Source organism: Quercus lobata, chromosome 4 (assembly GCF_001633185.2).
Source record: "Quercus lobata isolate SW786 chromosome 4, ValleyOak3.0 Primary Assembly, whole genome shotgun sequence".
Classification (NCBI taxonomy): Eukaryota; Viridiplantae; Streptophyta; class Magnoliopsida; order Fagales; family Fagaceae; genus Quercus; species Quercus lobata.
In genome coordinates this window covers 14,861,903-14,877,676 of record NC_044907.1, presented here as the reverse complement: position 1 = coordinate 14,877,676, position 15,774 = coordinate 14,861,903, and the positions used below count along the sequence as shown (strand labels likewise).

Genomic DNA, 15,774 nt, shown 5'->3' with positions numbered 1-15,774 from the left:
CAACAAGTTGAGACATTTTACTATTGTGTGTTTGGAAACTGCTTCATATCATCCCGTTGAAGAATCCAACAATTATTTTCTTGGTATTATGATATAAGGGGGTTGCTACTAACTAAACTGACCTTATGCAAAAAGAACTTCCGAAGAACTAATTGACAAACTAGTAGCAATGATGCCTCTTCTTTCCAGCATTTTTCTATTTACTTCATTTCAAGAATGCAACTCCATGTGTGCAATTTTCTCGATTAAAAAATAGAAAAAATTACACTACGTTAGTGTTTGGCCAATTAAGGCTTGGCATTATGGTTTTTTTTTTTTCATTATTGTCATGCAAGCCATATGATTTCAGATATTATCAACACATCTAGATCTTGAACATTTTCCAAGTGAGTTTGATTGGATGTCTTCTGAAATATTCCTTAATTTGAATATTTATGGTACTTCAATACCATCTATTCAGCTTATTTTCAGTAATTTGGTATCTTGCATTGAGAATTCTATGTTATTCCCATCTATGATAATTTTGACATTTGTCTTGCCGATTACCTTTTTCTATTCTAAATAGGAAAAAAATTTAGCTCCAAACATGTTTAAAGTTATCTTGCTTCAACCTTACCTATTAAGTGGCAATTGAAGAAACCATTCATGATATATTAATTTGCCACGTAATGAGGTGAAAAAAATAATAGAACCAAACTTTGTCCTTCTAAATATCAATAATAAAGAGAAATATTTTAAATAATAACAAGGCCTAAATATCATGCTTCAATCTTATTTGATAAGCAGAACCACGAGTATAGAAACCAAATTAGGTTTACTCTTTCTTTCTCTTGCACCTGCATATCCCTCTATATTATTTTATTTTATTTATTATTTTTTCATATGGTTTATCTCCAAAAGCTAGAATACACCATTCCCAATTTAATTTGTATGATAACACAATTTTAATTGCTCGTGCATCAAAAGCCATCCCAAAACTGATATATTCACCCACACAAGAACACCAAAGAAGAAACTACCAGCAGCAGACTAATTCATCTACAAATAGATAATCATCGTAATTACAGATAACAGGTATGCCTTCCTGCTCATGTACATTCAATGCATGGACAAGCAAAGAGAGTTTGCGTCCTACATTCCAAAAAATACATGAACAGAAGACTCAAAAACTCAAAAGGACAGAACTACTTACTATAAGGTTGAATAGAACGGGAAAGAAGATAAATGCAGAAATTCTTTATCACTGCTCTTTCCAAATCCTACCTGTCACTCTAAGCTTCAATTCCTTCCGGTCTCCCCCAGAGAAGAACAGAGCCATGTTGCGTTGGATGATGAGACCGTCAAAACTGTCACGCACCTTCCTATGGCTATCCCTAACGCTTCTAGGTACCCCCTGCCAAGTCATCTTCCTCCCATTTCCACCAACCTCTAGGCTGTAACTGTAGTTCTTTGCCTCATTATCATCGCCCATAAATCGCAAGAATGCTATGTAGACAGGAGCCATCCCGAGCTGGAAAGCTTCAAAATGCAGACAAAAGTATTGGCCAAAGCAACTGAAGACCTAGAGAAATAACAGAGAAATTCAGTGATCAGTAACTACCCCAATTTGTCCGGTAAATGCTAGAATTAACTGAGTTATATGGATAAATGTGGCATATAACATACTACTACAAAGTGTAGCCACTCCACGACAAATTATTCACCCACTCCACCATCAACATTTGATAACACACCCTAATGTGGCAGAGACAATAAGCCAATATTAAAAGTTGTCTTTAACATATTAGCATTATGAATTATCAAGCTCAGTACTTAAAAGCTGCACTGTTTCCATAAACAATGGGTCTACAGGACAAAGACACAAGTATTTCATCCCAATATAGGCAAAACTACAGAAAAATCCCATATGGATGGGTTTTACTACAATTCTATAGTTAAATTGACTTTTGTTTCAAATATGATTGCATTCTTAATTATCAAGCCCGTCAATTAAAAGATTCCAGTTCCTAAAAATAGCTCCACAAAGTACTGATAAATATTTCACCCAATTTTAGCTGAAACAATGGATTAGACCCCTCACGGGAAAACAAAATTCTGTATCCACATTAACTAGTGGATATGAATGCATCTGACATAATTCTACTATTGACATTGCACCAACATAAACACAGTACCACCTCTGCTAAAGCATAAGCAAGCAAAGAACTATAAAGAAGACAATGAGATAAGGACAAGTAAGAAACACTATACCGTCAGCATCCATGTGGCATTTTCAACCTCTTGTGGATTTGATTTGACATAGCGATGGTTGAAGGTGCTGCCATTGTGCATGTCAACTTTGTGATCATCTTTCAGGTGGGCCACCAGATAGGGTATATCACCAATGACTGTGCATTCTGATCCAGCATAGGGACAGTTATAGGGTCTATAGACACATTGAGATTCATGTTTAAGTTTGCTGTAATAAGGGTATATGCCCAAGCACCCAAAACTCTGATATTTACAAGGAAGTTCCAGAGATGCAGCCACCTTCTCCAATGCAAGACATCTAATATTGCCAAGTTCATGTCTGCATGTGGGGCACCGGTTGTGCACTCTGGGCTTGCAACCAGAGCACAACGTGTGACCATTTGAACACTGCAGCAGGAGCAGTAGAGCACCAATGAGTTGGAACTGGCATTTAATTTGCATCCATTTTCTTTTCAATTAGATAGAAATAATAATTATCTTGATACAGGGAAAAATAAAAAAAGACTTTCTTTTATAAAAGAAACCTCAATAGAGGAATTCCATGCTAAGTTGTGTTGTTCTTTTGGGAGGTTGGAAAGAATATTGGGCAAGAACGCACCCCGGGGGGGGGGGGGGGGAATGTTCCAATTACAGTATGCTACTATGAGTGTTCCACTTCATACTCCAATTACAGTATGCTACATGTCTATTTTTTTCCCTTTTATATTTTGGTTACTTTATAAGAGAAAAGACAGGGAAATATGGCAGACAGTGGTTGGTGCAGCATAGAGTGTGGAACCCCCACATTGGGACAAAGGCTTTCTAAATCTTTCAAATTTGATCTCTCTGACTCTTACTTTTTTACCTGTCATAGACAATGTAGCAAGACCCTATTGTGTAAAAAATGACATTTCAGTATGACTCATGACTTGAAAAAAAAAAAATGGTTGCAAGAAAATTTCAAACAAATGGTTTTTCAGGAAGTATCACAAAAGGTTCAAACGAAGTACATTAGCCACACATTAAGCATAAAAAGAATAATGATAAGTTACAACAGAAACCAATTAGTAATAAATTAGTGACTTGAGTATAAGTGATCTTTTATTAAATATCTAATTTACACAATAATTAGTGGAATTCCATGTATCATAAATCCAAATACATGGTGCAAAAGAAATTTATTAAAATAGTATGAGTAAAGAGGTGCCTATGGCTGGGAAATAATTGATGAAATGCTGTAAGCTAAGAAAGAAATCTATATTAGGAATATAATATCAAAGTTTTATGCATAACCATAATAAGTGAAGCCCATTTGTTTCGGACAGCTCTTTGTGAAAATGGCACAGTTATTAACTCAAATATTGATTTGTGCAAATAAAATACTAATCAAGATGTATAGAAGGTTAATGAATATTAACATTAATTCAAGATCTCCTAATAGCCCATAGGTAATGTTAATTTCTAACTATATATATCTCAACATAATCTACCCAATCAATGGCCTTATTGATCAAAACTACTGCATGTTTGGAAGCAAAGCGACTGACCAAGCCTGCCAAAGGTGTAAAAATGATTGAATGCATCAAGATGAAACTAAGCAGTTGTTTATTAAAAAAATAAAGAAAAGAAACTTAAACACATTAACAACTAAACACCCTAACAGATTCCTTTTTGTAAGATGAATCGATGGGTAAAAAAAAATTAACTCCAACTATTATGTTGACATAATAATTGATGTACAGGGCAGTTCATCAAATTGGTAAAATGCATTTCAACAAGATAATTTTTGTTCATTTAAGAATGTGGTATAAAAGGGCACATGGCAATTTGACACAAACCTGATGGATAGGAGGGTACATGGCATTTAAGCACACAGGACACTCTAATAGCTCACGAACACTGCTAGAAACAGTTAAATTAGGTTTTAGAGAAATAGCAGCTGGGTCATTCACATGTTCACCAACATCCAACATGTCTTCACTTTGAGGAGGATCAATGACCTCAGGTTTGCTCCGCATTTCATCAAAAAATGGATTTCCAGATGCCATCCAGGTATTACAGTGGCTAACTCTAGAAGCAAAATCTAGGAAGACAAATACATACATAATAACATCAATCCATGACTCATAAGAAATGAGATCTGAAACAGAACGTAGACAAGAAAAACATTTTTGTAATAAATGTAGCAATCAGATCAACATGTAATTTCAAGTAACACTAGAACAGATTATAACTCTCATATTCCATGAAAAGAAGCCTAATAAACCACCAATCAAATCCCATCAAGCATGAGGCAAGTAGTTACATCACTAACAGTAATTGATTCATCAAAAGAAAGGAAAAAGGCTTATATATAAAGATGAAAAAATAGTAAAACAAGGACCAATCTTCCAATATAAGGCATAATAACCCCAACTGCAAAAGGATAAAAAAAAATGATACAATCTGTCATATTATTATATATCAACAATATAGCAAAACACAAAAAGATATGTTGATAACATTTTAAAATTTAACTATAGTTACTAACATATAATACACCCTAGAAAAAAAAAAAAAAAAGCATCTCAACATATTTATTGCAATATAAAAATAAAAAATTTTAAAATGAAGATTTACATGCCCATGAATGTGGATCACTATTTTTAAGGACCGATCTTCCAATATAAGGCATAATAACCCCAACTGCACAACGATAAGAAAAAAAATGATTCAATCTGTCATACTATTAATCTTCCAATATAAGGCATAATAACCCCAACTGCAAAAGGATAAGAAAAAAATGATTCAATCTGTCATACTATTATACATCAACAATATAGCAAAAACACAAAAAATATATGTTGACATTTTTAAACATTTAACTATAGTTACTAACATATAGTACACCCTAGAAAAAAGAGGCATCTCAACATATTTATTGCAATATAAAAATTAAAAAAAAAATTTAAATAAAGATTTACATGCCCATGAATGTGGATCATTATCTATAAGAAATCAATAACATTAACTAAAATGAAAGTAGTAACTAGCTTCAGGCATAAAATAAAAACATTACCAGATATTCTTACCAACAAATTTAGTTTTGCACTTTAATTTCCTGCCTTCTTTCGACAAGGTATGAAGTGGACAGGAACTCCAGAGTCCAGAACCTAACAAAGATATCAATAACAATAAAAATTCATAATCTCTCGATCAAATAAGAATTTTTTTTTTTTAATTAAAAATTCCCCATGTTCACATCGTCATTTCATAAAGCGCTGTTTAACACACCATGAGGTGCAATGACGAGGTGCTAGTTGAGCTAAAATTCTCTTGGCCGAGTAGGTCTTAAGCCCCTGATTTCTAAGTTCCAAGTTCTAATACCTCAAAAATTAAATACCACTTTCATTGGACATAAAAAAAAAAAGCTGTAAAAAAATGCTTTTTCAATTTCCCATAAAAACTTCTAAAAATATTTCCTAATCGAAAAAGGGAAAAATAAATAAATAAATAAAATCTATGCTTTCATAGGAGCAGCATTCTAAAATTCAAATCTCAAAACTACAAAAAGTCAAATTTTCTCTCAATATGAACAGTAATTGGTGGATACTGTAACTATAACAGTAACCATTACAAAAAGTTCTTTTTAAAAAAAGCATCACAAAAATCAAATTAACGCAACAAATCATTATCAAATTCAATGCCATTAGAACCCTAACTTCGAAGAACGAAACACTTACGCTATCACCAACGACTTCGAATCCCTGAACAAAAACTTTTTACGAAAACTAAGCGAACCGTAACAGAGAACAACAAAATCCTAAACCAAAATTAGTGTGTGTGTATATATATATATATATATATATTCAAAGAATTTTCAAATGGCGATTATAACAAAACCCTACAATCACGCGCAAGCGCATTCAAAGTCAAAGCTTTGACTCGCAAAACAGATCTAGAATATTCCGCACATTCACAGAAGCAGGGGAAACTTATCCCGAAATCACAGGAAAATTTCAAAACAGAATCAAAACAACAACAAAAAACAGAGAGAGAGAGAGAGAGAAGAACGTACCCGAAAAACTCAAAAGGACATTGCGAAACGCGAAGCGAGAACGAAAACCCTAAGATAGAGGGAGAGAGATGTATTGAAGAAATGTGCAGTGGTGTGGTGGTGAGGTACTGTACTGTGTAATGTAATTAATACAAGGTAGAAAAGGAGAGAGAGAAGTGCGCGTCTATGAGAGAATTTCAATTCAAATTAAAGCCGTTGTGAGAGAGAGAGGAGCGGAGGGTGGTAGTAGGGGTTTTGGGAGGAGAGAGAAATTTTTCTCGAGAAAATACAAAAAGGAAAATGTTGAAAAGGTGTGTGGGACCGTAAAGAGAGCTCAGAAATCGAATTGAATCTTGGGAGACAGAGAGAGAGAGAGAGAGGGAAACAGTGGCCCGGAAATGCTGTAGCGGCTTTGCGTCACGGTTTAAGTAAAAGTTTTGATGATTTTCCCACGCGAAATTTTTGCGCGTGCGTTTCTGCGACATACAGGGTCATAGTGACTATGTTTGTTAGCTTTTTTACTAATAGACAACCAATCAAAGTTACCCAAAAAAAAAAAAAAAAAATTTACTTAATCATATCCACATAGGGTAATAAAATATGGGAAAATCAGGTCCCGGTAGCGTATCTTGAACACATATTTTCAATTTTTAAGTAATATTACACATATTTTCATACATTTTTTCATCCACACGTATTTCAAAAAAAATACAATCAATATTACTTAAACTCCTCTATCGAATGGGCCCTCAACATTCGGATGGCCTAGTTGGTAAGATACCAGGTTAACAAATTTCAGAATTTAGGTTCAAGCGTCAAACAACTAGCTATGTTTTGTTGCGCCTTATATCTCATTTCTATCTTAAATAGTCAATTTAAAAAATAAGTGATTTTCTCACATAGAACAGAGAGTATAGGATCTTGCCCAAAAGCTACTATGGTCACGTCCAAGTAGGAAAGTCACAATAGTCGCCCCCACACTACCCATTTTTTATTTATCAAAATAAATAAATAAATAAAGTATAGGAAATGTTTTCTTCTAAAAAAATGGTATGGGAAATGTTAACTAGTATGGTAAGATGTGAGTTCTAGTTAGTTTAATTGGTAAAATTTCAACAATAATAAAAAAATAAATAATAAATAGATAAAAAACTAGTAAAATATCTGATGCTTGAATAAAGGATCTGGAGATCAATCCCCACCTACACCAAAAATTAATTGGTGTTTTAGTCTAATGATAAAGAGCTATCATCAGGAGCAGACATCATAAGTTAAAACTCTCTCCAAAAAAAAAAAAAAAGATATGGTAAAGTGTTTTTTAAGTACGAGTTATTATGGTCCAACTAATAAAAAAATGGCATGAATTAATGCAAATGTTTTAAAATACTGTTGGAGTGATAAATGCAACCAAAAAAAAAAAGGACTAAAAAATCTAACATAGTGCAAGGTGCATGCAATATTGCACACAAAATAGACAAGTCACATAAGTTGAAACTCTCTAAAAAAAAGTATGATAAAGTATTTTTTAAATACGAGTTATTGTGGGTCTAACTAATAAAAAAATTGGCATGAATTATGAAAATGGTTAAAAATACTATTGGAGTGATAAATTAAAAAAAAAAAAGATTAGACTAAAAAATCTAACATAATGCAAGGTGCATGCACTATTGCACACAAAGTAGACACAAGTCATAGAAGCACTTTTTTGCACCCGCGATTTCCAACATATGGTCTTCTTTTTACTTTTTTTTAAGACAGTTATATGTCCGTTTGGAAATAGTCTATTTAGAATTTTGCTAACTTTTAAAAAATATATATTATAGATAAAAGGTAAAAGTTAAATAAAATAAGTTAATTGATGCTTTGTTGAAAGTAATGTAGGAAAAAAAAAACCTAAAAGATAGAGGGGAAGTAAATGTAATAATAGAAAAACTCAAAGTAGGTGAGTATAATTTCACCGCCCCCCAATTACTTTTAAAATTTCACACAACAAATTTTTTTGGTGGAAAATTATTCTTACCGACTTTGAGGTTTTCTATTATTGCATTTACTTTCAGGTATACTCACCTAATTTCTTTCACCTTAAAATTTTCACTAGGTATTCTACCAAAAAAAAAAAAAAAAAATTTAATTTCACCAGGTATAATCTATATAATTTATCTCCATCTTAAATTGTAGGGGGAAAAGTGACAGAGTAGATGGGTTGTGTGAAGCATAAACTGGAAGATTGAAAGTGATCCATTGATTCCATTCTCAGTAAAATCCAAGACATATATATCATTGATGCCTTTAGCCCAGGAGATCAAAATCTTGTACTGACCCTATCAAAAAAAAAAAAATTCTTGTACTGACGGCCAGAGTTTTTATTTTTTTATTTTTTATTTATCATAAACAAAACAAGTAATAATTGACCACTTGGTTACTGGTTAGGACAGTCCCAACGGAAGAACCTTTTAAATTTTCATTTTCATCCACTGCCGCACATTTATACAATCATACAAACATAAAGCTACACAATCACTCTTCACATCACCATCGTACTTTTTTGCAAGCCCACAAAACCATGTTCTCTTTTGAAAGCACAAGCAAACCACAAAATGTCAATGATATTATTCATATACCGACCAAATCATCCATATAGGCTCATGACTCATGAGAAACTTCTAATCAAATGATTCTCCTCAAAGAAAACATAAAAACAAAAAACTACAACTCAAATGATTCTCTCAAATTGCATAAAGTAATTAGCATGATGGATGGACATCTCACCATCCATGTCCCCACAATTTCAAACTTGTATTTCTATTAAGTTTCATGAAATCATATAATACTACTAAATTACAAAACTTTTAACAAGATAAATTTACTTAGGAGAGTCCTGACTATTATTTATCCTCTTTCTTTCATTTGTTTGATTATTAACTTATTTTAAAATGTTTATAAAATATTGTCTATTTAAAAAAGTACTAACGCGTAATTTTTCTTAAGTTTTCATTTAATTTATTTTTCTTTTTCTGTATGCTTTGTTTGAGTTCTAATTAGGAAGTTGATTTTGTAAATTAGTAATTTTTATATCAATTTGGTTTATTCTTTGGGCTTGGGTTTATTATATATAAATTTTCATTTACATAGGATTTTAATTTCTTTCAAATTGGTATGGGGAAAAATTCTTCTAACATGTACACTGAGTGTTCATATGTATGTATGTATATATACACACATAAAATCACATAATAAATCAACTTATTAAAAAGGTCATGTTATTTTTTTTAATTCACTTAATACATCATTTTATTCAAATATAAGTGAATAGTTTTTTTTTTTTTTTTAAATAAAAAATATTGAATAGTTATTTGATTGCCATATAATGGATGGGATGAAATTCATTCAAATATTAAAGCATTGTCTAACTCTTTTTTTAGTAGAATCCTTTGAGGCATTATATGGGAAATGTCAAGGGCATAATCTTATTTACAATATCTTTTTCATAACTTGTAATTACAAGAACATCATTTTAATATAATCATCAATTAATAACACCATTTTATTATACATCAATCAAAACATATCATTTCAATGATTTAAAAAACTTTGGTTTGATTAAACTTAAAATCATGAGAAGGAAGCAAAAGTAAAAAGTAGGGCAATCTTCTTATGAAAAGATTATCCAAACCCGCATGCAAAGCAAAGCCTATTCAAGTTGATGAGGTGGGAAACATACACTTCTCCCAAGCTTTTGTTCCTTACTTTAGAATTGACGCTAGATCAATGTCATTATCATATGTCAATTCTTTACATGGTTTGTGTCTTCCAAGTTCCAAGTTCTTAATTTCATCAACTCCGACAAATTTGAAAATTGAAAAAGCAAATAGTTATTAGCTTTTCCATTAGCTACACGTAGAAAAATTGGAAATTTAGTAAAGAATTTGACCATGGTAGAGCAAATGCAAGGACCAAAGTCAGAGAATAAAAGAATTAAAACACAAAAGCAGAACCAATCATTATAAAGACCTGGCAAAGATTTTCGTCTCTTTTCTTTTTGTACCAACAATTGATGAAGATAGTACAACTTTCTGTTAAAATAAGTACAATTTTTTTCCTAATTATACTTTACTGATCAACAACCAAGGAGACCACCCCATTAACTAGCTTCTCACTCTCTACAACCACCACATTATTAGACACATTGGTCACTGCATGTGCTGTAAATTTAGGCTCTCCTAGAGTGTGAAATGAGTACTGCAAATGACTAATCCTGTTGGGAAATAGCAGCACCGACGAAAAATCAGCCACCCACCTCGTCCCATTTCCGGCCACCCTTAGTTTTCCAACTGTTGATTTCAAGCTCAGACCATTCACATTGTTCCTATCAATCACCACTTGATCAATGTCAGTGAATTGTCCATCCAATGTTATTATAGGAACCATACTTTGCCCTGGTCCACTACTAAACATGTTATCCACAATGTTTAACCCTGAGATTTTACCCTTAATTGATTTCAATACCACAGTAGCATCCCCATAGAAGAATCCATTAGTAACATGGACTTGAACTGGGTCTTCCATGACTATAGAATTGTAATCCAAGTAACAATTATCAATTCTAGTTTGTGAATATCCACCTAGTTTCACCAATATTCCAATCCCACCAAAAAATGATGCCTTGTTGTAACAATGTACCCCTGTGATTATGTTTGCCTGACCTCTTAATACAATTCCAATTGCTGCTGAGAAAATTGCAACATCTGTGACTGCATTGTCATTACTTGCTAGGTCAATGGCAGTGCCTGAGTAATTCCTTTCATTTTTATCACCACCAATTGTTGAGTGTTGTCCAAGAAAGCAGCTTGATATGAAGGTTTCATGGCCCCTTTGCACTAGAATTCCTTGGGTTGTGAAGTGGAGAAAGAAGCAATTGTTTATGCGAATTCTAGCTGAATCAACAATGTAAATCCCTCCTCCTCTGTAGCTTGAATCAAAGAGTATGTCCCGGAAGGTGATGTCCTCATAGTAAAATCCAGCATTTTGGACCTTATTTTCTGTGTTTGGAGAATTTGGTGACCGTAGTTCAATGAGGTGTCGATCACCAGGAAATGTATCTGATGCTCTCAAAGTTCCTCCTCGTACCTAATTGACCATGCCAATATCATTTAAGTTAAAATAAATGTTTTTGGGTGAAAGAGAATGAACTTGTTGAACTACTAATTATTTAAAACAATTGGGAAAAGAAGTTTATTATTCTGTAAAAGTATTTGACTACATCTTCCGGGAATATAATTTCTCTATATTATTGCGATTATATAGTACTACGCTCTTGACTAAAAATATTACTGTATAAGTTACTATTTTTTAAAGAAAAAAAAGTTAATAGATGTTTTAAGAATATTGATTTAAGTTTTTTAAAAAGTTTTGATATAAATTTCATGAAAAATATAAAAAGGCGATAAAAAAATCAATTGTATTTTTCTTTTTGTATTAAATTTTTTTTAAAACATTTCATAAATTAATATCTTTAAATTATCTGTTAACTTTTCTCTATTAACAATTGGCTTAAGAAAACAGTTAATGGTATGACTTTTTTTTTTTTTCTTTAATATTGTTGTAAACTAGTAGGGATTATAAAGAGAGAAAAAGGACAAAAAGTTTGAATTTTTGAATGAATTTGATGTTGAAGGTAGAGAGTCTAACGAAGCATTAATGATGAATATTAAGCAGCAAAAAGGGGCAGTTCCGGTGTTTAATGCACGTCCCTGCATGGAAGGCAGAGCACAGGCTGTAACATGCAATGCAACGTGGCACGTGCAACACTTTGAATGTTAGTCTATGAAATGCACGTGTATCAAAAACGGATTCAACGATACAAAAGTGCTTTAAATATCTTGTACTAGATTTTTTTTTTTCAAAAATGGTTATATTATATATAGTGTCAATAAAAATAAAAAACACACCATCACAATGAATTTGTGTTTATATTAAAAATAATAATTAAATATAAATTATTCCTTAATTACTATTTTCTTTAATTTATACCTTTAGGACATTGATACAAAATTAATGAGTATTGATAAAAAAAAAAATTTAATGAGTATATATATAATACACTTTAAACAATCTTCCACAAAAGTCATTAAAAATAAATAAATAAATAAATAAATAATGCTACTACTAAGCAGTCAAACCATGCCTTAATCCTAAAACAATAACAGATAGGCATGAGAGCTAGAATCACGATAAAAAATTCACAACATTCTATTTACCTAGTTTTGTCTAATTTTTACATACGAATGATTAAGATAAAAATATAAATAACATATTACAAATTTTACTATAATGAGTTTACAAATTTACGTATTATCAATCATAAAAAAGTAATGCAAATATTCATTTATGAGGTGGTTAAACACATACATTAATCCCATTCAATACTACATTAATTTGTAAACTCAATATAATACTACTTATAACAGAATCTTTCATCATAGATTGTTGGGAGTGTGTGGTAAGTAAATTAATTGGAGGATGATGTGAAGTTATGAATTTATATTGTCACTATAACTTTAATTTATTGCAAGATTGCTGTTCTAGTCCTAGAAGGCTAAAACAATTCTAAAAATGATAGGCACACACAGCAGAATTCTCACGCAGTTAGAGAGATAGCAGAAGAACTCACACGCAGGCTGAGAGAGAGAGAGAGAGAGAGACTTACCACAATATTGCCACCACCAGAAGAAGGAAACCTTATTGGTTTACTAATTTTGTAGTTTCCACCTTGCAAATCAATGACTACACCACCAAAGTCACTGATCCCAGGCAGCAATTCCAGTCCACTTCTCAATTGAAAAGCATCACCCAAAGCTTGCAATATTGCATCACTACTGTCTTTTGTCCCAGTTGGGTCTGCTCCATAGGCAATGGGATTGAATACTCTCCCATTCTATATAACACATTCAAACCAGAACATTAACAAGAAAAAAAAAACAAACAAACAAGAAAGAAGGCAAGCATAATAATAATAAAGATGTGGGAGTATTTTCTTTTACCCTTTTTTTGTTGTGTTTAGCCTTTCGTGGTGGTATCAAAGGTGGCTTAGTAGGCGATGAGGCTACTTTGGCTTCAAGCTTTTCTAGCAACTTTGATAGCCTTTGCTCTCTAGAGGAACATAGAGCTTCGTCTGCCAACAGCAATATTAGGAAGCTTAATACCAAGAAGGCCTTCATTGTTTTTGAATTACTATCTTTTGTTTTTTTTTTTGTCTCTGCAGGCTTGGAAAGGAATATATAGCATGAGTTTGAAAGAGAAGTAGGTAGGTATGTATTCTATTTCTAAGGTTTTCTAGGAAAATTTTAAGGAGAGAATGTTACGTGCTTATAGTTTGTTGTTGTTATTGTTGTAAACTTGTAATCTCTTTTAAGGGTTTTTTTTTTTTTTTTTTTAAATTATTTATTTATTTTTTATAAGCACTTTTGTTTTGAGAATTAATTAATTAATTTTTTATAAGCACTTTTAGTTTGCAAATAGCGAGTTTCTCTTGCCTAAACCTAATATGAGGTGCGTGACATATCACATATAGATTCTAATAATGGGTTGTGCGTGAGGCTAAGATAAGAAACAGAATTAATCCCAAAGTTAATATGTATGGACACTAATCCATGACTTAAACTTACCCAAAAGAAAATAATAAGATTATAATAATTTAAGGAGAGAATGTTACGTTTCTTAAAAAAAAAAAAGTTCCATTGTTTCAACAAAAAAAAAAAAAAAAAAGTTCCATAAATTTAAAAAAAAAAAATTGTGGTTTTTTTTTTTTTTAATTATTATTTAAGAGTTAGCTAGATATATAATATAGTGTGTGACTGTGAATAAGTTGGATTTGTTAAATTAGTTTGCAAATATAGATTCTAATTATAGGTTGAACGTGAGGCTAAGATAATAAGAAATGGAATCCCAACGTTAATATGGACATTAATCAATGACTTAACATTACCCATAAGGTAAGGAAATAGTGATATTATAGTTTTTATCTATCTGGACAAATTCAATACACTCAAAGACAACAAATACCTTTTATCTCAAAAAACAACACAACCAATTTTTGTCCATAATGAGAAGTGTTACATAACATCATGATTCCAATAATAGGCAGTTTGTGAACCTAAAAAAAGGGGTTAAATTTGTTACATACAAATTGTTTTACACTGTTTAACACACATGATTTTAGTTGCTTTTGAAGGTGTGTGTAAAACGGTGTAAAACAGTTTATATGTAATAAACACTATTTAAAAAATATATATATATATAATTCCAAAGTTAGGTTAGAACATTAATGTTTAATGAATACTATATTAATCTTACCCGAGAATGAAATAAGATTATATAAATATAATCTATCTTAACAAATGTAAGTAGTGGCCATAAAAAAAAAAAAAAAAAATCATATTATATATTGTATAATAAGAATTGAGCGTAAAACTCCTAGTTTTGTCATATGCCAAGTGAACATCCTGTTTAATTGTAGAGTAGTTGTTCAAACTCAAAGCAATTTTTTTTAGACAAAAACAATAGCTTAATTGTTCTTATAAACTTTTTGTCTACAACTTTATCAATTATTTGGATAATTAGAAGATCTTAATAGATGATATCAAAAAAAAAAAAAAAGTTCACTTATTATATTCTATCTTGATACACGACTTTTGTAATACTAGTGGACTACTTTGTACTTATCATCACCACTCACAAGCATAAATAGTGACAAAGCCACTATCTATGTGATCGATTTTTGATCGAGCCAACCACAGAGATAGGTTCTGCGCATGGGGAGGCTTATTGCTGCTTGCTTTAAATAGGTTCAGTGACACAATGCAGGAGGCAATCTTGAGGCTAAGGTATGGCTCTACTTAGTTCACCATGAACACATATGGGTTTAAGTTAAATTAATTCATAAATCAAAATTTGTTTCTTTCTTCTTTTCTCTCTTTTTTTTTTTTTTCAAATAAATATCGTGTAAAATAAAAATAATATATGATATACATAATATATATTTGTAATCTACCCTTGATACTTTAAAAGAAAGAACAATTGTAGCATAGAATTCAGAGATTGGAGCACCAATAAAGAAATTAAAAGCAAGAACAAGCTCTCAAGTATCAGGATTCAGGTAAAAAAAAAAGTTGGAACAATTTTATTATTCAACAGTATTCATAACTTCCTATAATAATTAAAATTAAATTAAATTAAATTAAAAAAAAAAAAAAGAAAAAAAAAAAAGAGTACTCATAACTTAGTGACTTGTGAGCAATCAAATGTGAAAACTAAATTAAAAGCAATACGGAAGAAGGGATTACTTCTTTCCATCCGCCTAAAGAAAGGCTAATAATATGTTTCGGAGATTGACGAAAACTTATGACAAAATAGATGAGTTTAAAATTGTTGGCTAAATTCACGTGTTAAAATAATATGTTATAAGGTTGTATTTTATTTAATTTGAATTGTATTAACTCCATTTGAAAAGC

General features: G+C 31.4%; 2 protein-coding genes across 5 annotated transcripts; both read right to left on the bottom strand.

The window, feature by feature from the left end:
* Positions 1-1,006: 1,006 nt before the first annotated feature.
* LOC115987101 (E3 ubiquitin-protein ligase DIS1) lies at positions 1,007-6,642 on the bottom strand. 4 transcript variants are annotated; one of them, XM_031110561.1, is made up of 6 exons: positions 6,287-6,499; positions 5,301-5,381; positions 4,849-4,914; positions 4,068-4,312; positions 2,251-2,637; positions 1,007-1,561 (listed from the first exon to the last, which is right to left on the bottom strand). In XM_031110561.1, exons 3-6 carry the CDS (start codon positions 4,901-4,903, stop codon positions 1,241-1,243), a joined length of 1,008 nt encoding a protein of 335 aa, XP_030966421.1. In that variant the 5' UTR covers positions 4,904-4,914; positions 5,301-5,381; positions 6,287-6,499; the 3' UTR covers positions 1,007-1,240. The 4 variants fall into 4 exon arrangements, with proteins under 4 accessions (XP_030966421.1, XP_030966422.1, XP_030966423.1 ...); XM_031110562.1 differs by lacking the exon at positions 6,287-6,499 and adding an exon at positions 5,952-6,049; XM_031110563.1 differs by lacking the exon at positions 4,849-4,914 and having other exon boundaries at positions 6,287-6,642.
* Positions 6,643-10,269: 3,627 nt separating this feature from the next.
* LOC115988134 (polygalacturonase QRT3-like) lies at positions 10,270-13,492 on the bottom strand. Its single transcript, XM_031111779.1, has 3 exons — positions 13,306-13,492; positions 12,972-13,199; positions 10,270-11,392 (listed from the first exon to the last, which is right to left on the bottom strand). The coding sequence occupies exons 1-3, from the start codon at positions 13,480-13,482 to the stop codon at positions 10,376-10,378; spliced, it is 1,422 nt and encodes a 473-aa protein (XP_030967639.1). The 5' UTR covers positions 13,483-13,492; the 3' UTR covers positions 10,270-10,375.
* Positions 13,493-15,774: the final 2,282 nt, after the last annotated feature.